The following is a 27,476-nucleotide window of genomic DNA, read 5'->3' on the forward strand; positions in this document are numbered from 1 at the left end:
AGATTATGTAGTTCTTTAATAATTCAAAAGTAGAAGCTGTCTGGACACTGAATCATCAGACATGTACGTTTTCTGCATCTCAAGAGAGTCTGTTGCGCCCTGACACTGAGTTTGCAGACAGAAGATTATGTCTTGTTTGTTGCTCACAAGGAACGCTGACCCAAGGTGAACTTCGTTAATGGAACAGGCATTTCCTCCCCGCTGCATAAGGCTACAACTATGTCAGGGGGAGAAATCCAAACATGATACAACCAGGCTGGACTGATTAAAAGGATGAAAAGCGTCCAATGAGTCTAAAGTGGAACACCTACTACAATCACACCTCCATCTGTCATAAACAATATAATACATGGTCAGTGCCTGCCTGTCACTCTTCTGTAACAGCTTCCCACTTACTGCATGATGTAAGCAGGGTGGAGACTGATGTGACTGACAAACAGGGACGGTGAAAGTAGGCAGAAGCAGATGAATGCTAACAGAAAGGCCAGGCTCTTGTACTTTCAGGGCAGAGCATTTTATTAAAAGAATTATAATAGATAACTATCAAGTATACAAGAAGAAATCGGATGGGGCACTCACCATAGTATCCAACCTTCTTTATTTCATTTGTGAATTAAAATGAAGACATAGCAGGGATTGTGGTAAGACAATCATTTTGCATCAACAGGTACTTCGTCTGGCCTCCAAGGCCGGACGAAGCACCTGTTGGTGCGAAACTATTGCAAAACTGGGCCAATCCAAATGACCTACAGAGACACAATTAATGGAGGCAAGTGCTATTGGCACTTATATGTAAGGATCTATTTGGGGTTTTTAGGTAAAGGAGTTGAGTTAATTTACATCTATACAACTAAACAAGCTGAACAGGGGCCAAGGTTTCTACTAAAACTACCATCAAAGACTGCATGCAGAGACACCACTGGTAGTTCCAACAGATTCAGTTGGAAGACTGGCACAGCATGCAACGCTATTCCTCCCATTACTCTATACATTAACTCTGTACTGTGACATAACTGTGGTTATTATCTCTGTACTGTGACATCACTGTGTGTTATCCCTGTACTGTGACATCACTGTGTATTATCTCTGTACTGTGACATCACTGTGTGTTATCCCATGTACTGTGACATCACTGTGTGTATTATTCCTGTACTGTCTGTGACATCACTGTGTATGAACCCTGTACTGTGACATCACTGTGTATGAACCCTGTACTGTGACATCACTGTGTATGAACCCTGTACTGTGACATCACTGTGTATGAACCCTGTACTGTGACATCACAGTGTGTATTATCCCTGTACTGTGACATCACTGTGTGTATTATCTCTGTATTGTGACATAACTGTATATTATGCCTGTACCGTGACATCTGTGTATTATCCCTGTACTGTACCATCACTGTATGTATTATCACTGTACTGTGACATCACTGTGTTTATTATTCCTGTACTGTGACATCACTGTGTATTATCCCTGTACTGTGACATCACTGTGTATTATCCCTGTACTGTGACATCACTGTGTGTATTATTCCTGTACTGTGACATCACTGTGTGTTATCCCTGTACTGTGAGATCACTGTGTGTTATCCCTGTACTGTGACATCACTATGTGTATTATCCCTGTACTGTGACATCACTGTGTGTTATCCCTGTACTGTGACATCACTGTGTTTATTATTTCTGTACTGTGACATCACTGTGTATGATCCCTGTACTGTGACATCAATGTGTATGATCCCTGTATTGTGACATCACTGTATATTATGCCTGTACCATGACATTTGCGTATTATTCCTGTACTGTGTCATCACTGTTTATTATTCCTGTACAGTGACATCACTGTGTGTATTATTCCTGTACTGGGACATCACTGTGTGTATTATTCCTGTACTGTGACATCACTGTGTATTATCCCTGTACTGTGACATCACTGTGTATTATCCCTGTAATGTGACATCACTGTGTATTATCCCTGTAATGTGACATCACTGTGTGTATTATCGCTGTACTGTGATATCACTGTGTATTATCCCTGTACTGTGACATCACTGTGTATTATCCCTGTACTGTGACATCATTGTGTATTATCCCTGTACTGTGACATCATTGTGTGTATTATTCCTGTACTGTGACATCACCGTGTATTATCCCTGTACTGTGACATCACTGTGTGTTATCCCTGTACTGTGACATCACTGTGTGTTATCCCTGTACTGTGACATCACTGTGTATTATCCCTGTAATGTGACATCACTGTGTATTATCCCTGTAATGTGACATCACTGTGTATTATCCCTGTACTGTGACATCAATGTGTATGATCCCTGTACTGTGACATCACTGTGTATTATCCCTGTACTGTGACATCACTGTGTATTATCCCTGTACTGTGACATCACTGTGTATTATCCCTGTAATGTGACATCACTGTGTATTATCCCTGTACTGTACCATCACTGTATGTATTGTCACTGTACTGTGACATCGCTGTGTGCATTATCCCTGTACTGTGACATCACTGTGTGTATTATCCCTGTACTGTGACATCATTGTGTGTATTATCCCAGTAATGTGACATCACTGTGTATTATCTCTGTAATGTGACATCACTGCGTATTAGCTCTGTACTGTGACATCACTGTGTATTATCCCTGTATTGTGACATCACTGTGTTTTTCCTGTACTGTGACATCACTGTGTGTATTATCCCTGTACTGTGACATCACTGTGTTATCACTGTACTGTGACATCACTGTGTGTATTATCCCTGTACTGTGACATCACTGTGTGTATTATCCCTGTACTGTGACATCACTGTGTGTATTATCCCTGTACTGTGACATCACTGTGTGTTATCCCTGTACTGTGACATCACTGTGTTTATTATTCCTGTACTGTGACATCAATGTGTATGATCCCTGTACTGTGACATCAATGTGTATGATCCCTGTACTGTGACATCACTGTGTGTTATTCCTGTACTGTGACATCACTGTGTATGATCCCTGTACTGTGACAAAACTGTGTATGATCCCTGTACTGTGACATCAATGTGTATGATCCCTGTACTGTGACATCACTGTGTATTATCCCTGTAATGTGACATCACTGTGTATTATCTCTGTACTGTGACATCATTGTGTATTATCCCTGTACTGTGAAATCACTGTGTATTATCCCTGTACTGTGACATCACTGTATATTATGCCTGTACCGTGACATCTGTGTATTATCCCTGTACTGTATCATCACTGTATGTATTGTCACTGTACTGTGTCATAACTGTGTATTATCCCTGCACTGTGACATCACTGTGTACATAATCCCTGTACTGTGACATCACTGTGTACAGAATCCCTGTATTGTGACATCACTGTGTACATAATCCCTGTACTGTGACACCACTGTGTACACAATCCCTGTATTGTGACATCACTGTGTATTATCGCTCTATTGTGACATCACTGTGTACACGATCCCTGTACTATGAAATCACTGGCCCTCATTCACTCAGAGTGGGGTGTAGGTTTCTTTGTGGGTTTTAATTCCCTACAATTTATTTTCCACGGTATTTACTAAGGTTTCCCTACATTTTCTACTTTTCCTACACTTTGCTTTTTTTTTTTTGCTCTGATCTGTCTGGTTTTCCTCAGCTCAAATCCACCACATTTTCTGTGGAAACCTTAGTAAATATTTTGGGTTTTTGTGAAAATGTAGGGAACACGTCCTTTTCTGAGACCATGCCCCCTTTCCTGGCAGCCACACCCCTTTTCAGGTTTTCTTAGCAAAATGGAGAGTTAATCGGGGTTTTTTCAATTCTGGCGCAAAATCTGCGCAGACAGAATTTCTGGTGCACAACCCGACAAAACATGTCAGGTTTGCAATAGTAAATGAGGGCCAATGTGTGTATTATCCTTGTACTGTGAGGTTACTGTGTACATTATCTCTGTAATGTGACATCACTGTGTGTATAATCCCTGTACTGTGACATCACTGTGTATATTACACCTGTATTGTGACATCACTGTGTGTATTATCCCTGCCCTGTGGCACCACTGCAGATATAATCCATGTTGAATGACATCATTGGGTTTAGGGATATATATAGTTGTGCACATTATCCAGATTATATGCTATGACTTTAGAATTTATGCATTTGCAGCTACATCACAGTATCACATGGAAAGGGAACATGAGGTATGAGGGGTTCCTACAGTTCATTAGCTACTTAGTAGTCTCCTAGTACTGTACCATTTCCATGTAAAGTTGGGGCCCCTGTTACAGATTTTGCTTGGGGCCTAGGAACATAAATTTGCTCCTCTACTAAGGCATTTTTTCAAGATGTCATAGCAGACAAGAGTAAAGAGGAATTTCTATAGGCAAACTGTGCTTTACATTCATTAACAGTGGAACATTTTGTATATTTACATATTAAATCTTGTAAAAAAAATGTTAATGTGAGAATAACATTTTTTCATGTAGGCAACATATATTTTTCAGCAGCAACAAGGCCGTTCTAGATTTATAGGGATATTTTGTCTCCATCTACTGGCCAAATTCTGTAATGCACTAGAAGCTAAGCCTTGCTCTCAGAAGCATTCTTTACTTTGACACAATTTTGTTTACAGCATCCCCCTTTATCAATGAAAAGTAGACTGAAATATGGAAAGCCTTGGCTCTCGTCTGCACCCCTCTACATCAGTATGGGCCAGTATATTCACCGGCTGACAATACTTCAGTGTGGTTGGTTAATTCACAGTAAGTGAATCTAATATAAATATGCCTGGGACATATGTGTGTGTGTGTGTATGTATATATATACATATATATATATATATACACATATATACACACATATATATATATATATATATACATACATACACAAATATACAACACACTTAGGCATACTGTATATGTGCCTGTGTGTATATGAATATACCTTTGTGCCTTTTTGAGTGTGTTATTGTGACTGTGTGTTGTGTATAAGTGCCTTGATGTGTTTATATGTATGTATGCTTATATATGTATATTGTATGTGCCCCCGTGTGTGTAAGTGAGTTCTTTTACACTGGGTGTTTTGTTGGACTAATATGAAAAATAGTAGCTTATCTAAAAACCCCAATATTTTTCAATGTTGGGCTGGCAGCTGTATTCTCCCATAGGGTGTCTAAGGCTGCTTTCACTCTATATGTTGCTCCGTTTTAAAGACCTGCTCTAATGTCCCATTAAAGGGTACCTCTCATCAAAAAAACTTTTGATATATTATAGATTAATGTATGCAGAATAACTTTACAATTGCATGTTATTAAAAAATATGCTTCTTTCTATTTCATTTTCCACTTTGAAGAAATGACCACTAGGGGTCTCCCTACCAGTCCTAGCAGCAAGCATTTCAGACTCATGCTAGAGTCCTAAACACTACGAGCTGCCAGTCTGCTTTGTTCACAAAGGAGAACACTCAGAGCTGCCAGCCTGCTTTGTTCACAGCCTGTTTGGCTGTGAACAAAGCAGGCTGGCAGCTCTGAGTGTTTAGGACTCCAGCATGAGTCAGAAATGCTTGCTGACAGGACTGATCTAAAAATACAATAGAAAGAAGCATATTTTTCATTAACATGCTATTGGAAAGTTATTCAACATTCATTAATCTAAAATATATCAAAAGTTTATTTGATGAGAGGTACCCTTTATGAAAACCCCTAAAAAAGGGCGTTAAAAAAATCCCATTCAAATCTATGGGATTTTTTGATTATCCGTTATCACCCGTTATGAATAACGGACGTTATTTGTGACAGGAAAACAATGTGCGCATGTAACGTTTTTTTCTCCCGTCACAAATAACATCCGTTATTCATAACGAGCTATTAACGGGTGATAACGGATAATCAAAAAATCCCATAGACTTGAATGGGATTTTGTAACGGACGTTTTTAAGGGTTTCCTTAACGGGAAATTATAACAGGTCTTAGGCTGGTTCTGTTTCTCTGTGTACCTCTGTAGGGCATGATGCCATTTAAAAATGTGCCCCGACCCAAAATGAGGGAAAAATGCAAGCATCTAAAGCAGTGGTCTTGAACCTGCAGACCTCCAGATGTTGCAAAACTACAACTCCCAGCATGCCCGGACAGCCGTCGGCTGTCCGGGCATGCTGGAAGTTGTAATTTTTCAACATCTGGAGGTCCGCAGGTTCAAGACCACTGATCTAAAAGGATCTTATGTACACGTGTTACAACTATATCTGGTGTAAGAAGCTCCTATTTATCAAACAGCTAAGACATCAGGAGATACATGACACATATGATGCTGTACCCAGGAAAACAGCCTAATACCTGGATAAGAGTAGACTCAGCTCTTAAAGCTCTTTGGCCCTGATCCGAAGATCTGATCTATGCAATGATGAGACATCATATAGGAAGGGTGTACGAATCACAGGCAGACCTTGTAGCTACAAAAAGGTGTGACGGGGAAGAAGAAATATTAGGCCCTTCTGTCCTGGGTGGAAATACCCAACAGCATAATGGGAGTACATTTTGATATCTAGGACCCCTGTACATCACTGCTATATAGCATCTATATACCAAAAGTGAAGTCTTCATTTACATAATATGGCAATTATCAACATGTGCAATACCTATAATAATGACGATGTCCATTTTTGGCCTAGGGACTCAGGCTCCCCTTAAGCACTATTGACCTGGTGTGCCAAAAGGTTCTGCACACCTTATATATATCTCACTGCATAGAACACCATACAGTGGGGATCAAAAGTTTGGGCACCCAAGGTAAAAATTTGTATTAATGTGCATAAAGAAGCCAAGGAAAGATGGAAAAATCACCAAAAGGCATCAAATTACAGATTAGACATTCTTATAATATGTCAACAAAAGTTAGATTTTATTTCCATCATTTACACTTTCAAAATAACAGAAAACAAAAAAATGTCATCTGCAAAAGTTTGGGCCCCCTGCAGAGTTAATATCTTGTACTGCCCCCTTTGGCAAGTATGACAGCTTGTAAACGCTTTTTGTAGCCAGCCAAGAGTCTTTCAATTCTTGGTTGAGGTATCTTTGCCCATTCTTCCTTACAAAAGTCTTCCAGTTCTTTGAGATTTTAGGGCTGTCTGTCACGCAATGCTGTTTTAAGGTCTATCCATAGATTTTCAATTATATTTAGTTCAGGAGATAGTGAAGACCATTGCAAAACCTTCAGTTTACGCCTCTTGATGTAATCCCCCGTGGATTTCGAGGTGTGTTAAAGATCATTATCCATTTGCAGAAGCCATCCTCTCTTTAACTTCAGCTTTTTCACAGATGGCATCAAGTTAGCATCCAAAATTTGCTGACATTTTATTGAATCCATTTTTCCTTCTACTCGTGAGATGTTCCCTGTGCCACTGACTGCAATACAACCCCAAAGCATGATTGATCCACCCCCATGCTTAACAGTTAGACAGAGATTCTTTTCAATAAATTCTGTTTCCCTTCTTCTCCAAACGTACTTTTGCTCATTCTAACCAAAAAGTTCAATTTTAACCTCATCGGTCCACAGAACTTGTTTCCAAAATGCATCAGGATTGTCTATATGTTCATTTGCAAAGTTCAAACGCTGATTTTTGTGGTGAGGACGTCAAAGAGGCTTTATTGTGAGGACTCTTCCATGAAGACCATATTTGTACAAGTATCTCTTTATAGTGGAATAGTGTACCACAACTCCAGTGTTTGCCAGATCTTTCTGGAGGGATTATGCAGTCAAACGTGGGTTTTGAATTGTTTTTCTCACAATCCTGCAAGCTGTTCTGTCTGATATTTTTCTTGGTCTTCCAGATCTTGCTTTAACTTCCACTGTTCCTGATGGCTGCCATTTCTTAATCACATTCCGAACAGAGGATACTCACATCTGAAAACATTCTGCTATCTTCTTATAGACTTCTCCAGCTTTGTAAGCGTCAACTATTTTCATTTTTAGATTTATAGACAACTGCTTAGAAGAACCCATGGTGCTGATTGTTGGGGCAAGGTCAGATGAGTCTGGGCATTTAAAACCTTTGAGATTGACATCACTTGGTCTTCCCAGATGATGATTGAGAACAATCCATGACACTGGCAGGTCTCAGCTTTGCAAAAGGGGGCAGTGCATGCTATAAACTTTTGCAGACGCCATTTTTTTGTTTTCTGTTATTTTGAAAGTGTAAATGATGGAAATAAAATCTAACTTTTGTTGACATATTATAATAATGTCTAATCTGTAATTTTGGAGATTTTTCCATCTCTCCTTGGCTTCTTTATGCACGTTAATACAAATTTTTCCCTGGGGTGCCCAAACTTTTGATCCCCACTGTATATGGTAGGTGCTATTTTTTCCTGTAATACCCCTTTAATCTATCCATCCATCTTTAATCTATCCATCCATCTTTAATCTATCCATCCATCTGTAATCTATCCATCCATCTGTAATCTATCCATCCATCTGTAATCTATTCATCCATCTGTCCTCTATCCATCCATTCTCTATCCATCCATCCTCTAGAACCAAGTAGAAAAGAGCAGCACCACCGGCAGCGTCCAAGGAGAGTGGGTGCAAGTGAGCCAAATTGCGGCCCTAGGTCACTGGCAGCAGCAGTAGATACCAAATAAAGCGTCATCCAGCACTCCAATGTAGTGTGATCAAACGGTGACATTTATTTCCTCATACAACAATGCAACGTTTCAACCAGCTCTCCTGGTCTTTATCAGGCATACAAAAGTGACTAGAGTACTGGTATTTATGGGTAACACATACACAACCCAATTACAAATTAATTACAAGCAATTAAAAATCAAAAGTGATATAACACGTGATCCAGTGTATACAAACAATATTGAAATATGCATATCAATATGGATAGTGGAATATGGTATACTGAAGGCCATTACATACTCATGGCACATCAGTGATCATAATACATTGTTATAATATTAAATAAATTACATGTATAGGGTTGAAAACAATTGAAAGGAGGAGGGGTTAGATCAAACACTCGCCACATGTGTCTGCTGTAATAGCGGAGCATCTATACCTCAAAGTGGATGCCCGCCCACATGCTGGTTGAATCAGAAAGAAATTGTATGGACCAATCACAGTCAAGCATCATGGTAACTAAGTAACCAAAGTGTCAGGTTGAGGTCCGCTCACACTCTCTGTGCCTTTGGATTCTCCAGCTGACATTAAATAGGCACTGTCAGATATAAAAACGTTTGATATGTTGTAAAGCATGCAAAACTAATAGGTTTTGCAATTGCTTTCATTAGAGAAATTAGCTATTTCATACAGAAAAAGCCAGTCAAACAACGACCCCCCCCCCCCCCCCCTGCCTTCTGGAATGCATTCAGTCCTTCTGTGTACACTGCTTCGTCCTGGACATTTTGGAGGGGGGGAGGGGCTGTACACTGCAGACTCATGTGAAGAGAAGGGAAGGGGGAGGAGCAGGAAGACTGCTGCCGGGCTCTCACAGATGTCTGCTGTGTGAGAGAAACACATTGCATTGCAGACAAAAAAGTAAGTGTCCCTGCATGTATGTGTGTGTGTGTGTGTGTGTGTGTGGATATATGTGTATGTGTGTATTTCAGTGTGAGTGTGTGTGTGTGTGTGTGTGTGTGTGTGTGTGTGTGTGTGTGTGTGTAATAAAGGGGGACTACAATCATATGATTCCAGCTGTTGCAAAACTAAAACTCCCAGCATGCCTGCACAGCCAAATGATGTGTGGGCATGCTGGGAGCTGTAGTTTTGCAACAGCTGGCACCCTGGTTGGGAAGCACTGGACTGTGGAGAGTGAGGGAGGAGGGGGAGTGGTTATCACAGTGAGTACCCGCCCCCCTGCTTCTGGTGGACAAAATTAAAATATCTCAGAAATAAATCTAATTCCGAGAGAAAACGTAGGTCACAGACACATAAAAAAAAGTACATGTACATGATCAGGATGAGATACTGAGCAACATATACCCGTTTTGTTTTTTTGAGTGATCTGACGGGTACGCTTTAAGGTTGTGGGCAGGTGACATCACATTGTCACCACATGCACAGTGCTGTACAATTATGCGTGCGTCCTGATAAAATCAGGTGCGCATCGCGCTTTCACGCATGTGCATAAATGCAAAGTGTAACTATACCAACGGGTGTGTGTCGCGCTACCCACGCACGCACACTCAGATACATAAGGGGATTGCAAAAATGTGCATCACGATGGAGGATGGAGGTAAAAAGAGTGTGTGCGGACCTCAGCCTGACACTTTGGTTACTTAGTTACCATGATGCTTGACTGTGATTGGCTCATACAATTTCTTTCTGATTCAACCAGCAAGAGGGCGGGCGTCCACTTTGAGGTATAGATGCTCCGCCATTACAGCAGACACATGTGGTGAGTGCTTGATCTAACCCCTCCTCCTTTCAATTGTTTTTAACCCTATACATGTAATTTAATATTATAACAATGTATTATGATCACTGATGTGCCATGAGTATGTAATGGCCTTCAGTATACCATATTCCATTATCCATATTGATATGCATATTTCAATATTGTTTGTATACACTGGATCACGTGTTATATCACTTTTGAATTTTTATTGCTTGTAATTGGTTTAGATTTTTTGATCACACTACCTTGGAGTGCTGTGGGACGCTTTATTTGGCATATATCATCTATCTATCCATCCTCTATCCCTCCATCAATCTATCCCTCCATCAATCTATCCCTCCATCAATCTATCCCTCTATCAATCTATCCCTCTATCAATCTATCCCTCTATCAATCTATCCCTCTATCAATCTATCCATGTATCCCTCTATCCCTCTATCCATGTATCCCTCTATCCCTCTATCCCTCTATCCATCCATCCATCCATCCATCCATCTATCCATCTATCCATCTATCAATCTATCCATCTATCAATCTATCAATCTATCAATCTATCAATCTATCAATCTGTCCATTTTTAATTCATCTTTAATACATCTATCTACCTACCCATCCATCTACGCAGTGCATCATTATTCTATTTAACAAATCAAAGCCAGAGCTGAGCTGGAGAAATAAAGCACCGCATAGCACATTGCTTCATGTTTCCCTGGCAGGGTGTCAGGAAAAGACCATTACATCATCATTCCACTATAATAAAATGTTTAACACCTTCTATTCCCCTCACTTTTTGAAAACCTGAAAAGTTTCACAACTTGAGGCCACTTTTGGTTCAGCATTTTTTTCCTAAGCCATATTATAGTCATTTATCTCAATGAATACAGCAGGCCTCATTGACTTATATTGGAATTTGTTAGCTCTCTGTCATGTTTTTTTTTTCACAGCGAGAACAGTCTTGAAGACTACTCGATATTTACCATTAAAAGTACCAAAAACCGTGAAGTAATGCAAAAACTAATCACAATCAAGATAAAAAAAATAAAAAAAAATAAAAATTATTTAAGTATTATCTGTTTAGAGGAGATGCTTATATGGCAGTGTTTTTCAAACCATGTGCCTCAAGCCTTTGGCTGTCGGGGCATGCTGGAAGTAAAGTTTTGCAGCAGCTGGAGTAACATTGCTTGGAAAACACTGTTTTATGGCTATGTGCACACCGTATTTTTACACTCCTCTTGAGCCTCAGCACTCATTTTATTGATAAAATTATTCTAAAACTTCAATGGAATCCTGCTGCATTGTTCACATGGCGGAATTTCCGCGCCAGATGTTTCATGTTTATTCTTTCTGCAGAGTCCGCAAGGAAATGCATTTCCGTCTACAAGACGTGCATTTCCGAGTGCTCCTAGCACCAGAATGTTCTGCTGGTGCTCTGCTGTCGGTGGAATGAACCTTAGTGACAGAGTTCTGGTAGATTTTTCTGAGTTATAAAAGTTAAAATAAAAAAATAAAAATTTTATAAAATAAATACATTTTATAAAAAAGTCATAATCAAAAATATATGTAGCAAAAAAAATTAATAAATCAATCATTGGGCCATGTCAACAAATTTGAGGTTTTCAGGTTTGAAGTGGATTTGAAGGGTCTTCATATTAGAAATACCCCATAAAAGACCCCATTATAAAAACTGCACCCCCCAAAGTATTCAAAATGACATTCAGTAAGTGTTTTAACCCTTTAGGTGTTTCACAGGAAAAGCAGCAAAGTGAAGGAGAAAATTCAAAATCTTCATTTTTTACACTTGCATGTTCTTGTAAAAATTCAAAAATTGGGTCTACAAGGGGTAAAAGGAGAAAATGTATACTTGTATGTGTAACCCAATTTCTCTCGAGTAAGCACATACCTCATATGTCTATGTAGAGTGTTTGGCGGGCGCAGTAGAGGGCTCAGAAGGGAAGGAGCGACAAGGGGATTTTGGAGAGTACGTTTTTCTGAAATGGTTTTTGGGGGGCATGTCTATTTAGGAAGCCCTTATGGTGCCGGAACAGCAAAAAAAAAACCTACATGGCATACCATTTTGGAAATTAGACCCCTTGAGGAACATAACAAAGAATAAAGTGAGCCTTAATACCCCACAGGTGTTTCACGACTTTTGCATAAGTAAAAAAATAAAATAAAAATTCACTAAAATGTTGGTTTTCCCCCAAATTTCACATTTTTTAAAGGGTTAATAGCAGAAAAGACCCCCCAAAATGTGTAACCCCATCTCTTCTGAGTATGAAAGTACCCCATAAGTGGACCTGAAGTGCACTGCCGGCGAACTACAATGCTCAGAAGAGAAGGCGTCATATTTGGCTTTTTGAGAGCAAATTTTGCTCAGGGAGCATGTTGCTTTTAGGAAGCCCCTATGGTGCCAGGAGAGCGTTTGTCAGAACCGCTGTAACAATCAGCCACCCCTGTGCAAATCACCTCAAATGTACATGGCACACTCTCCCTGCCTTGTTGTGTGCCCCCAGAGCACTTTGCGCCCACATATGGGGTATTTCCGTACTCAGGAGAAATTGCGTTACAAATTTTGGGGGGCTTTTTTCCCTTTTACCTCTTGTGAAAATGAAAAGTATAGGGCAACACCAGCATGTTAGTGTAAAAATGTTTATTTTTTTACACTAACATGCTGGTGTAGACCTCAACTGTTCCTTTTCATAAGGGGTAAAAGGAGAAAAAGCCCCCCAAAATTTGTTAGGCAATTTCTCCCGAGTACGGCGATACCCCATATGTGACCCTAAACTGTTGCCTTGAAATACAACAGGGCTCCAAAGTGAGCGCGCCATGAGCATTTGAGGCCTGAATTAGGGACTTGCATAGGGGTGGACATAGGGGTATTCTATGCCAGCGATTCCCAAACAGGGTGCCTCCAGCTGTTGTAAAACTCCCAGCATGCTTGGACAGTCAATTGCTGTCCAGAAATGCTGGGAGTTTTTGTTTTGCAACAGATGGAGGTTCCATCTTAGACACACTGCCGTACAATACGTTTTTCATTTTTATTGGGGAAGGGGGGTGGTAGGGGGGGGCAGTGTACGTGTGTATATGTAGTGTTTTACTCTTTATTTTATGTTAGTGTAGTGTAGTGTTTTACGCTTTATTTTATGTCAGTGTAGTGTAGTGTTTTTAGGTTACATTCACACTGGCAGCAGATTACACTGAGTCTCCCGTTGGGAGTTTGAGCTGCGGCGGAAAATTTGCCGCAGCTCAAACTTGAAGCGGGGAACTCACTGTAATCTGCCGCCAGTTAGAATGTAGCCTGTACATTCACATGGGAGGGGGGTCAAAACTACAACTCCTAGCATGCACTGACAGACCATGCATGCTGGGAGTTGTAGTTTTGCAACAGCTGGAGGCACACTGGTTGGAAAACCTTGAGTTAGGTTCTATGACCTAACTCAGTATTTTCCAACCAGTGTGCTTCCAGGTGTTGCAAAACTACAACTCACAGCATGTACTGAATGCGGAAGGGCATGCTGGGAGATGTAGTTATGCAATGGCTGGAGGCACGCAAGTACAACTCCCAGCATGCCAAGACAGCCTTATGCTGTTCCTGAATGCTGGGACTTGTAGTTTTGCAAGATTTAGAGGGGTTCAGGTTGTATATCACTGTCCAGTGGTCTCTAAACTGTGGCCCTCCAGATGTTGCAAAACTACAACTCGCAGCATGCCCAGCCAGCAAACTGCTGTCTGGGCATGCTGAGAGTTGTAGTTTTGCAACATCTGGAGGGCTACAGTTTGAGACCACTGCATAGTGATCTACAACCTGAACCCCTCTAAATATTGCAAAACTACAAGTCCCAGCATGCCTACACAGCAAACAGCTGTCTGGGCATGCTGGGAGTTGTAGTTTTGCAACATCTGGAGGGCCACGGTTTAGAGACCACTGTAAACTGTGGCCCTCCGGATGTTGCTAGGCAACAACTCACATGGCAGGACCCGGATGAATTGCTGCCGCCGCCGCACGTGGGGGATCCCCGCATGGAGGATTGCGCTCCGGGATCCAGGTAAGGGACCTTCAGCACCGGTCCCTGGACAGTTCCCCCGTTTTGCCCGGACACCGATAGGTGGGCAAAGCGGGGGAACCGAACTTTAACACCCCCCCCCCCCCTCCCCCGGTCTGCTATCGGTCGGTCGGTCGCTCCGGCCGACCAATAGCAGGGAAAGGAGGGGTGGCACCCCTGCCACCAAACTCCTATCCCTTCAGGGGGATCGAGGGTGTCTCGGACAACCCCGATCCCTCTTATTTTCCGGGTCACCAGTCACCCGTATGACACGGAATCGCGCAGATCGCAGGTCTGAATCGACCTGCGATTTGCACCCATCGCGGTCATGGGGGGGGGTCTCAGGACCCCCCTCAGTGATGTGCCGGGATGCCTGCTGTTAGATAACAGCAGTCATCCCGGCCCGATCACCACTACCGGTGACGCGGCGCTCCCGGAACCCCGCGACGTACATGTACGTCGCCGCACATTAAGTGACACTTCGCGACGCTGTACATGTACGTTGCTCGTCGTGAAGGGGTAATTAAACTGCCTATGGGGCTCAGAATGCTGATCCACCTATGATAGTCGGGAAACTGTTTTGGGGTATGTTCACACAGGACTGAAATGCTGAAGATTTGTTGCAGATTGACTTTTGTGGTGAAGTTTATTGGGAAAATCTGCAACAAATCTGCAGAATTTCAGTCCTGTGTGAACATACCCAAAAACAGTATCCTGACTATTTTAGGAAGGTTGGTATCCTAAGCCCTATAGGCAAATTAATGAAATGAACAAATTCACAACAAATCTGCAGCATTTTGGTCTCCTATGAACATATCTTATGAGCTCCAACGAAACGGATGGGAACTCGTTTTCCCTTTTTGATGGAATGATTGGGCTTTAGGCAAGAACACCCCATGTTATTATGAATATTAGGAACTTCTAGATAACCAATACAATACTTCTGACCGAGAGGTAGGCTATAACTATTAGTGTTATACAGTACTCCATAGAGAATGATTTGGGTTTTATTTTATCCGTATTTGTATGGAAAATAAAATAGAATACATTAGCTGAAGCCCCCATCCTTTTCTAAGATTCCCTTTTTTATTACACACATATTCAGGCCATAGGTTTCCAGGTCTATTGGTAGTAAAACGCAGTCACCCGGGAGAGGAAAGGAAGCAGAGAGAGGAGTGAAGGAGCGAGTTGAAAAGGTGAGCGAGCTTGTTTGAAGTAACACGTGAATGTAATAAAAGAGAATTGAAGATTAAGATGGATTCCTGAGCTAGGTTTCTTGTTTTTCGTCCCCAGCTGTTCTTAGGTCTGCATTAGGAAGGAGACTGCGATATCTCTTCAGGTACTAAAGTAATTTGATTCCTGTTCTGCTCCGAAATAAGGGCAAGGATTGTGAAAATGTCCCTCTCTAGGAAACAATTTCTTTCAGTGTCTTAACTATCCTACAACCTCAGTTGGAATGTAGACTGTGATTCAATCCCTGCTAATTAAATGTAATACAAGCCTGTAGTATTTAGGAAAAAAAGAAATGTCACTTCTAGGGCAGCCGAGTGATTCCAGCTCTTACTGCTGCGCAGATTTTAGTACTGAGGATTGAAGGAAATGCTAGATAATATCTGTGTCGTACTGGTAAGAAAAATACCTGTCTGCTATCCCTGCCCACCCCTCAAACCACCATGTAGAGTAAGAGCGCCAATAACAATGGTCACTATAAGGTGATTCTGTGGGGGTCAAAATTACAATTTTTAACAAATTTGACACTTTTGGTTGGAAGGTATAAAAACAAATATCTGAGGTGTTGGATGTTAACACCTTCTTTTGGGGAATAGAAGGGTAGTGTGCCAATAGTGTATGGGAATAAACAAAGTATAAACTGTGCAAGTGCTATGGGTCAATGAAAGGTGGGTGCTATCTTGGTTTTGCCCCATCAACAGTGGTCACACTGCCCTTCTGTTCCCAAAGAGAAGGAGGCAAACGTTAAAGGGGTGATCCACCATAAGTTGATTTTAGTACGTACCTTGCATGCAGTAATGGACAGGCTTAGGAAGGATCTGCACTTGTCTTGGGGCTAAATGGTTATGTCATGAGATTACCATAACACTGTGGCTAGCTTTTTGTGAACTTGTATTTCCTGTTTGACTTCAAATCCTGCAATGCCATTTTCTTACCTCTCACACATCAGCCACCCCACCCACTGAAACAAAAGACCTGTGGTTTTCAATCAAGGTGCCTACAGCTGTTGCATTAGTTGCAGATTGATCCCTCCACCCATTGAAGCAGACAGGCTCCCTGTCATCAGCTGACTAGTGAGTCAGGTCTCGGCCGTATTGCAAGCTGGGAAAAATTCGAGACAGCAGTCATTTTGTATGCTGGTAAAAATAAATAGTGGGGTGAAAATCACATAAGAATTATGAGACCAACGTCACACACAGGTAGAGACACTATATTATGAACTACACTAACTTTACAGCCCCTGTAGCATAGTCAAATAAAAAAAAATCCTGGAATACCCCTTTAAGCCCCTTAGATTTGCACTGTTTTCATATTATATATGCCTCTTGCCTATACAAGAAAGATATATACACAATACACCAAGAATTGGTTTAGGTCATGCAGAACCGTGAATAAAGGCAACTACAACAGGTAATATCCAATAGTGTGGGCAAAGGAAGATTATGATGTCCCTTTCCAAAACTACAACTGCCATCATGCCCGGACAGCCTTCGGCTGTCCGGGCATGATGGCAGTTGTAGTTTTGCAACAGCTGGAGGCCCACTGTTTAAAACGCAGTGTTAGAGGAAGATTGAGGCAAAGAAAGCCTATGTTTACCTGGGAAACAGGTGGTCAGGTGCTCCATTAGTGCTTCTTGCGTGACCGGTTTCCTTGCAGAGTTCATAGCGGAGATGGCCAAGCAAAGGATTTCCCCAAGAGGGATAAACTGTGACTGGCTGATTGGAGACATACTGATGGGCGAAACATCACCTGCGGAGGACAAGAAATCTGCATCACATACAGCGTTCTCAATAACAAGGTAAGCGCAAAACGTACCCGAATCCCTCACACACCGGACACCACAGTCAAGGAAAACATAAAAATATTTCAACGTACAAGTGACAAATCCACTGCTCCCTGCTGAATCCTTCCATTCACTTAAAGTTGCGGCAGTATACAAGCAGGGTCGGGAAAGGAAATGTTATGTGGGCTGCTCTTGGAGGAGAGGATTAGAATAATTTACAAGCACTAGGCGTGGGAATAAGGAATTAGTGTAATGTGCTTTGTAATTACAATTGCAATATTCATCCCTGCAAAGGGTGGGACCCGTTCGATTTGGGCTCCGCAACCTAAAAAAAAAAAGTACATTTTGGAGAATTCTATTGTGGCAATGTTTTATGCTGGCAGATAAAAGTGCACCAGAAAGTCGCCATTTTACAGTGCACGTCTATCAGTGAATTGTTTCAATAGCTATTTTTAACCCCTTAAGGACTCAGCTCATTTTGGCCTTAAGGACTCAGACAATTAAATTTTTACGTTTTCATTTTTCCTCCTCGCCTTCTAAAAATTATAACTCTTTTATATTTTCATCCACAGACTAGTATGAGGGCTTGTTTTTTGCGCGACCAGTTGTCCTTTGTAAGGACATAACTCATTATATCATAAAATGTATGGCACAATCAAAAAACACTATTTTTGTGGGGAAATTAAAAAGAAAAACGCAATTTTGCTAATTTTGGAAAGTTTCGTTTTCACGCCGTACAATTTACGGTAAAAATGACGTGTGTTCTTTATTCTGAGAGTCAATACGAATAAAATGATACCCATTATTACATACTTTTCTATTATTGTTGTGCTTAAAAAAAATCACAAACTTTTTAACCAAATTAGTACATTTATAATCCCTTTATTTTGATGACCTTTAACTTTTTTGTTTTTCCGTATAAGCGGCGGTATGAGGGCTCATTTTTTGCGCCATGATCTGTACTTTTTTTTATACCATATTTGCATATAAAAAAGTTTAATACATTTTTTATAATTTTTTTTTCAATAAAATGTATTATAAAAGTAGCAATTTTGGACTTTGTTTTTTTACATTCACGCCGTTCACCGTACGGGATCATTAACATTTTATTTTAAAAGTTTGGATATTTACGCACGCGGCGATACCAAATATGTCTATTATATTTATTTTTTACGCTTTTTGGGGGTAAAATAGGAAAAAACTGACGTTTTACTTTTTTATTGGAGGAGGGGATTTTTCACTATTTTTTTACTTTTACTTTTACATTTAAAAAAAAATTCTTTTACACTTGAATAGTCCCCAGGACAAAGGCCCACAGAAGCCCACGGAGATTACACATTATTATAATTTGTCATCATGGGCTGAAAGGCTGAAGAAAAAAAATAACTGGAATACCCCTTTAAAATTGAATGTTACTGGGATAACCATTAGAGAAAAATCTAAACATACTTAGAGCTAAGATGTTCTGAGGCCTAACCTTTTGCTGAGAATCCATTACCAAACTGCCATGTACCATTTTGTGAATGGGATGTACTACTAGCGGTTAAGGTCACGTTCACACGCAGTAATAACAGGGACGTATTTTGTTTAGCGTTTTTCAACTGTAAGTGCCAAAATAGCAGTTTTCTCTGCCATTTATAGAAAAAAAGGCCTATTAACATGGCGTAAAAGTTAGAAAGCAAAAAGGAATTTCCACTATTGACTGGCAGCACATTCAGACCACCGGTGCAGGTAGAGCACATCCTAATGTTATGACACATGCAGATAAAACCATGTCACACGCGGTGTCAATTCTATATAATTTACCAGCAACTTTGTGCAGCCAATGGCCACCATGTCTGCCATGTTAGGCCATACTTTAAAGGCTAGGTTCATAATAGGGAATTTCTAGATGGAGACATTCCGTCCAGCGATTCAGATTAATTAGGTCTCCAAAAATATCCTGAATAGTTGGCCCAAGTTAATTCCAGTACCCTAAAAGATGGCAAAAACGAGAAAGCTCTGAAATGTCACAATACTCTGAAATATCACAATGCTGTGCAGGGGTAGAAACTTTCTTTCCTCTAAACGTAGAGGATGCCCCCTTGTTATAGATACAGTCCTGGGTATAAATAGATCATGGGAGAGATCTCTGTACTGTCCCTGATATATTTATACATAGTTATTAGGTCTCCTCTAAGCCTTCTTTTTTTCTAAACTAAATAACCCTAACACTAATAATCTTTCTGGGTACTTTAGTCCTCCCATTCCCCGTGTTACTCTGGTTGCCGTCTTTGAACCCTCTCCAGCGCCACTATATCTTTCTTGTACACTGGTGCCCAGTACTGTACACAGTATTCTATGTGTGGTCTGACTAGTAATTTGTACAGCGGTAGAATTATTTCCTTGTCGTGGGCATCTATGTCCCTATTGATGCACCCCATGATTCTATTTGCCTTGGCAGCAGCTGCCAGAGACTGGTCACTACAGCTAAATTTACTGTTAACTAAGACTAAGTTCTTTTCCATGTCAGTCGTCCCAAGTGTGCCCCCATTTAATACATGATCCCAGCCCGGATTTTTCTTCCCCATGTGCATTACCGTACATTTATCAGTGTTGAACCTCATCTGCCACTTCCCAGCCCAAACCTCCAACCTATCCAGATCCATTTGTAACAGTGCACTGTCCTCTGTAGTGTTTACCGCTTTACAGAGTTTAGTATCATCTGCAAAGATTGCTACTTTGCTATGCAACCCCTCTACAAGGTCATTAGTGAATATATTAAATAGAACAGGACCCAAGACAACCCCTGTGTTACCCCACTAGTAACAGTCACCCAATCAGAATAAGTACCATTAATAACCATCCTCTGTTTCCTATCACTGAGCCAGTTACGTACCCACTTAAACACATTCTCCCCCAGCCCAATCCTTCTCATTTTCTGCACCAATCTTTTAAGTTGCATCATATCAAATGCTTTGGAAAAATCCAGATATAAAACATCCAGCGATTGCCCCTGGTCCAGTCTGGAGCTCACCTCCTCATAAAAGCTGATCAGGTTAGTTTGATAGGACCGATCCCTCATAAAGCCATGCTGATATGGAGTCATACATTTATTTAACCAATGTATATTACAAATACAGTACACATATAATGGTATTATCTGCATGATATAAAATCTTTTTGCAAACAACAGGTACACTTTATTTATTTGCAGCACCATGAAGTCCAGATCCCACTTGTAGGCTACTGACTTTCATATACTGACGTTAGCAGCATTTTGACAATGTAGACAGCAACCATAGAGAATTTACTCTATAATTTACAACATAACTGATCTTCCCTTATACCTAGACATCATCAGTAGATTACAAAATAAATAAATAAAAATAGCACATATCTTTGTTTGAGGCATATTTCCAAACTGGAGTAAAGCATCAGCAGCTACAAATGTGAATTCATCATGCATATCAAAAAGAAGAGACTTGAAATACATTTGGATCATAACTGATGGAGACCAATAGAAGCACAGCATCGGAACCATTAGTTTTAATCCAAGCTAGGTCAATCTCAGGCCTAGGGACCTGTGATGTGTACAAGTCTGTACACAGTCCTAAACGGATATACTCACACAGCATAAGGCCTGTATACCTGGCTGAGAATGTGTGTGGAATATGCAAGGGGTACGCCTTGCAGCACACTCCTATTGCTATTATAAGAATACCGCAACTGTGTTTACATTGCTGTTGTTCTGTAGCAGAACTTGAAACGTTTGGATTGTGGCAGTGGATTGAACATGTTCATTCTTCCTGCAGAATGTGACAGAGAAGTGCTGTTCATCAAAGGGACAGTGCTTAAAGGGGTATTCCAGGCCAAAACTTTTTTTTTATATATCAACTGGCTCCGGAAAGTTAAACAGATTTGTAAATTACTTCTATTAAAAAATCTTAATCCTTCCAATAGTTATTAGCTTCTGAAGTTGAGTTGTGGTTTTCTGTCTAACTGCTCTCTGATGACTCACGTCCCGGGAGCTGTGCAGTTCCTATGGGGATATTGTCCCATCATGCACAGCTCCCGGGACGTGACATCATCATTGAGCAGTTAGACAGAAAACTTCAGAAGCTAATAACTATTGGAAGGATTAAGATTTTTTAATAGAAGTAATTTACAAATCCGTTTAACTTTCCGGAGCCAGTTGATATATAAAAAAAAGTTTTGGCCTCGAATACCCATTTAAGTCTGCGGACATAAGCATTGATTCAAGATTCAGTGCGTATCCCCAGTGTGAACATACCCTAAGAGGCAGTGTTCACACTACAGAATCTCCACCTCGAAAAATTCTGGGCAGAGATTTTGTCTGCTGCAGACGCTGACTGAATCAGTCAGTCAGAGCTAGGGCCGCCTTAATATGTGCAATCTTCATAGGCAGCAATGCATATCCAGGTGGATTCTGCTGAAAGAAAGAACCAGATGATTCTTTAGGCAGAGTCCAAATATTTGAGAAATTCAGCAGAGTGTACAGGGAAGCAAAATTCCATTAAAACTATGAGATGCTGCTGCTCCAGATTTTCCAAGCAGAATATTTCCACTCGGAAATTCCGTACTGTAAACATTCCTTGACACTTATAAGTTCATCCTCCAATAAATACAAAAAGCAGCAAAAAATAAAAAATCATAATTATTTCCATTTTCTAGAGGGCTCGCCCCTATGGGTATAAGAGACACTGTGGTTTTATACTGTAGATCAGTCCAGTATAACAGTATCATGTCTACCAATAGTGTATTGCCCATGGCTTGCAATATATTTAATAACACACACAAAACATTCACCTTTTTTCAGGACAACAACAAACTTTTAGTTTTTAAAAAGATGCAAGGAGAACACGGCACAAATCTGGCTTCATTCATGTATTTTATGGAGTCCATTAACTTTTGTTGTTGCTTATAGGAAATGGGCTCTCATTTAATTTCTTTACTGCCAGAGGGGGCTGAGAATGCACCATGCTTCAGCTCATGCCAGGCCGCAGTCTATGAAAGGACCGCATCACACTGAGATGGCAACTTTCTGTGTGTTTCATAAATTTCCTGTCCCAATGTAAAGGCTGAATGCACAACAATAACTGTTCCCCTAAATAGGAAATGGCTGTGGGCCAAGTAAAGTGAGATGAAAGTTACTCAAAATATTCATGTCATATACTCTATACATACAGAACTTGACTAGGGAATATCCTAGCTGCTTCCCATTTGACCACCCCAAAAACATCTTTCATCCAAATAATGACTGACACAAGGTTAGTTGTACAAAAGGCCACAGCAGCCCATATTTATTAACACATAACAATTTAAAAACATTGTCATAACATCAAGTTGTATGAACCTCATACAACCGTAATTCCATAACCCAACTATGATGGGACACCGTTTCAGAGGCCCAAACCTCTCCCTGGGGCCCATGCCCACAGAGAATTAGTCACCAGGCTAAGTACCATCCACAGTCTTACTTACCTTCTCAAACCACCATAATTGGCACTTATGCCTTCAAATCCCTCTCCTGCCACAACAGTGGCATGTGACACCTTACATGCCCCCATTTCGCCACAACAACACAGCCTGTTGAACCACCTCCCTAATCTCTCAAATCCACAGATCCATCCCCAAAGCATTAAGATGCACCCCATCCGGGGCCAAAAATTATGGAGCACCTCCCCCCAATTCACAATGCCAGACAACCAGCCCACCATTCTGAGCAACAAACCTACCTACTGCCTTGTTCACCTTGACTCTGGCCCTATTCAACCCAGCCCCTGTCCTTGCCTGACGCCATTTCCTCCTAGCAACCATGTCTGACCAGACCAAGATAATGCCCGGAAACGTAGCCCTAACAGGGTCCTATCCATCCCCACAAAAAACTGGATATGAAATAACAACCCGGACCACAACAGCCCCCCTTTAAACAGCCAGCGCACCAGCTCCGCCAAACGTGAGAACCCCAACTGACGGCCATGTGGCCGCACCTCTGCCCCAACTCCCCCTCAAGTCACTATTAGGAATGGCCGACAATCCAGATGAGACACGGACCACCTGAAAGAAAGATAAAAAGAGGCAATACAAGCAACAACCATCATACAGCAAAATCTTACAACAAATGAGTCTAAACATAGACCCAAAACCACTCCGACTCCCACCTCCCAATGCGCTTAATAACATCGGCATGCAACCCCCACAGAGCCGCCTCAGTGGCAGCCCCCAAAAAAACGAAAACACGTCACAGGGCATACCTCAGAACCCAAAGGCGCCAACGGAACCAGCACCCCCTTGCCCAGAGAGTCCGCCTTGGTTCGATGAACCAAACACTCCAAGCCCCCATCCCCTAAACTCACATCCCCCGCCAGCTTAGAGATGCGAAATGCCCCAAAAAAGGCTAACGCAAAAGCCAACCGGAGCACCGCGGCCTCATACTCCAAAAAACAAACCCAGCCCCCCAACGCAACACCCAGCTGAACCAAAAGGGAAAGAGATAGCGGTCTCTGCGAGTCCTGAGAACTCGCCCCCTTCCGGAATCCCCGAACCACCTGATGCACCAAAAACAAACCAAAAAGCCAAAGCCGACAGCCATTGGCTAATACCCGAAGAGGAAACCCCCTCCCAAAAAGCCTGACTCACTTAAAACAAAAGACCCGTTTCCCAATCCGCCACCATACTGAGGCCCCCAGACAAGATTTCCCACTTCAACCACCACCTGCGGTAGGCCATCCAGGTAGCCCTACTCACAGACTGACAAACCAATCCCAGAGCCACCGCTACACCAGACTCCACAGCCAAGCCGGACATAGAATCCCCTGCTCGTCTGCACCAGGCGCCAGCTCCCGAAACCAGTCTCACTGAAAACGAGAAAGGGCATCAGCAACAGTTCTCCACCCCCAGCGCATGAGAAGCCACAAACTGAGCATTCAATTCTAAGCCCTTCAAAACTAAATGACGCAACAACCGCGGGGAATTCTGAGTCTGAGCGTCGATAGCCTGCACCATCCCCAGGTTATTGCAGTGAAAACAAACCCTCCTATTGCTAAAGTGCGGCCCCCACAACTTCACTGCAACTAAAATAGGAAACAGTTCCAACAGCATGAAATTACGAGTCAACCCCGCCTCCCTCCAAGCTGCAGGCCACTGCCCCGAGCATCACTGCCCCCGCAGGTAAGCCCCAAAGCCAAACCCCCCCCCCCCCCGCTGTGTCAGTATAGAGTTGCAATTCCTGACTAAAGATAGGATGGTCCATCACCACAGACCTCCCATTATACTTCTCCAAAAATGTGCGCCACACACCCAAATCATCCCACAAAACCGCCAACAACCACACAAAATGGCGCAGCTTTCGGACCCTCGCCGTGGCAGCCGCCAGGTGCCTACACAATATCCTCCCCATGGGTATACTACGGCAGGCAAAATTAAGACGGCCCAGCAACAACTGGACCTCCCATAACCGCAACTTTTTTGCCCTACATGCCTAGTCCACCTCCACACGCAGCTCCTCCTAATTTTCCTCCGGTAACCAACACTCAATGGCCAGAGTATCAATAACAATCCCCAAATAATGACCAATGTAGCCGGCCCCTCTGTCTTTTCTGGCGCCAATGGCACCCCGAACCAAGCCGCCACTAGCGCCATAACCTGTAATGGCACAGCACAAACCCAAGACCCCGCTGGGCCCAGAAACAAAAAATCGTCAAGATAATGCATAACCGAAGAAACCTGCGATTCTTGGCGCACCACCCACTCCAAAAACTTGCTAAACTGCTCAAAATACACGCATGAAATAGAACAACCCATAGGTAAGCAAAGATTAACAAAATACCGCCCCTCACAACAACACCACAGCAATGAAAAACTATCCGGATGGACTGGTAATAAACGGAAAGCCCCCTCCACATCTGTCTTATCAAAGGCGAATGACCAGGGAGTCAGGAGTTTGTCTGGCGCAGAGAGGAACCATCAGACAGCCAAGTAAAATCAATGGATTTATTAGATGCAACGCGTTTCGCTGCGCATGCGCAGCTTCATCAGGCAGTTGCCTGATGAAGCTGCGCATGCGCAGCGAAACGCGTTGCATCTAATAAATCCATTGATTTTACTTGGCTGTCTGATGGTTCCTCTCTGCGCCAGACAAACTCCTGACTCCCTGGTCATTCGCCTTTGATTCTACACTTACCCAGGAGGGCTGCAGTGGACCTGCTTGCATATCTCTTCTGCTCTTAACCTTGTTGTGTGTGGGCGCACAACCTACTTCGGTAAGCGGCTTGGGAATCACCTTCCCCTACCCCGACCTGCAAGATCTACTGATCCCGCACATGAGGCGCCTTCCTTCCTTTCTCTAGATTCCACATCTGTCTTGGCAAGAAGAGCCCTGCACCATTACCGGCGCACCCACACCAGAGCTGCATCAAACGAGGTATATGACACCGCACACAAAGTCGGGTGAATACCGTTATTCATTGACTCCCCCGCCAGATGCGAGAGGTAGTGAATGAGTCAAAACTTGTGGGGTTCCTTCTTGGGAACCAAACCCAAAGGTAAAATACGCAACTCCAGCAAAGGCGGGGAGGAAAACGGCCCTGCCATCCTGCCCAAAGCCACTTCCCTAAGCAGCTTCTCCTCCACCAACCCCGGCTGCTCCAATGCTGAAACCAAATTGCGCACCACACCCCCTCAGACCCCACAACTACACTAGGAAGCCGAAACCCTTCAGAAAACCCCTCACACAACAGCTGGGCAGCCGCCCTATTTGGGTACTGGTTGAGGAAGGGAACCATTCTTTCCATCATCATCATTGTCGCCTCCCTTTTGGTCAGCACCCCCACTCTTTCCTTTCCCTTACCTAAAACACAGAGACAACCCATGGGCGCCCCCACAACTGGAGCACTCGTGCTTAAATTGGCAGTACGCCCCATACTTCTAGCTGCAGTCATTGAATTGCAAGCAAACCTCCTGGCCTGAAGTCGCCAACCACCCTGAACCGGAGCTGCCGGCCCCATCCTAAAAGGTCTGCTGACTAACCACATTTCCCCCCCCCCCCCCGAGGCGCCACCATCAGCCGCATCCACAGGCTGATGTCCTTGTGATCTCATCACAAATATGGGTGAACCGCCATCCGCTGCCTAAACTGTTCATTGTACCGGAGACACACAGTGCCCCGGTATACACGATAAGCCTCCCCCACAGAGTTCAAGTTATATAAGAGGCCAGAACAATGCTCCGGATTCCTCTCCCCTTCTACACTAGCCAGTATGGCAAAAGCTTGCAGCCAATTGTAGAAGGTCCACGGTATCAACAGATACCGCCGACGCTCCTCTTCCTTCTTCTTACTCTCATCCAGCTTCACCCTATCCAGATTAAATTTCTCAAGCGGAAGCAGAGAAAAAAATTTCCACACCTTCAAATGCACCCCTAAAGGGCCCTCGAAGCAGACATACACCTCCCCCGCACAGATTCAGCCAAGCGCACATCCGCCCCAGGCACCCCCCCCGGCGGCCGAGCCACTGTACCTACTGCTGTAGACCCCAAAACACTCCCGGACAGAGGCCCCACCGTCAGCGCCTCGGCCACTGTACCTACCGCTGCAGGCCCCAAAACACTTGCGGATGCAGGCACTACCACCGGCAACCACACCTACCGCTGGAGGCCCCACCCTAGGCCCCCCACGGGACGTACTCCACACAGCGACCGGGGACCCCTCCACCGCAACAAAGCCTGCGTCCCAGAAAGAAAACTATGCATCCGCATCAGCAGATTCAGCAGAAGAAGCCGCAGGCATCCCAGCCGCCCTGACAGCAGCCATCCCTGAAGTAAAGGCTCCACCCGTAACCAGCAGAAGCCGCAGCAGCTCTGGAAACACCTCCAGCAGCTCTACTAGGACCCGGAACAGCATCATCATCCTCAGAAGAAAGGGTCATCCAGCTCCACCTAATTTGTCACACTGATGTCACTAGGGGCGGGGCTAGCAGCGCCACACCCGTAAAGAGAGTCCTCATGCAGGCCGGTGTGAGGTG

At 42.8% G+C, this 27,476-nt stretch overlaps 1 protein-coding gene across 13 annotated transcripts in view; it reads right to left on the reverse strand.

Annotated features, from left to right (window-relative positions):
• STOX2 (storkhead box 2) overlaps positions 1-27,476 on the reverse strand; it is a 259,571-nt gene that overhangs the window by 32,207 nt on the left and 199,888 nt on the right. For 10 of the 13 annotated variants that reach the window (XR_008889174.1, XR_008889175.1, XM_056560151.1 and 7 more), the window contains exon 2: positions 17,268-17,420. Coding sequence is in view for 8 of the 13 variants with exons in the window: in XM_056560151.1 (XP_056416126.1) it covers positions 17,268-17,420 (153 nt within the window). In the remaining 5 variants the exon portion in view is untranslated. Of the gene's footprint in view, positions 1-6,334; positions 6,451-17,267; positions 17,421-27,476 lie in introns of those variants that run through there. The other 3 variants (XM_056560196.1, XM_056560185.1, XM_056560191.1) reach the window with 2 other exon arrangements.

Source organism: Hyla sarda, chromosome 1 (genome assembly GCF_029499605.1).
Source record: "Hyla sarda isolate aHylSar1 chromosome 1, aHylSar1.hap1, whole genome shotgun sequence".
Lineage (NCBI taxonomy): Eukaryota > Metazoa > Chordata > Amphibia > Anura > Hylidae > Hyla > Hyla sarda.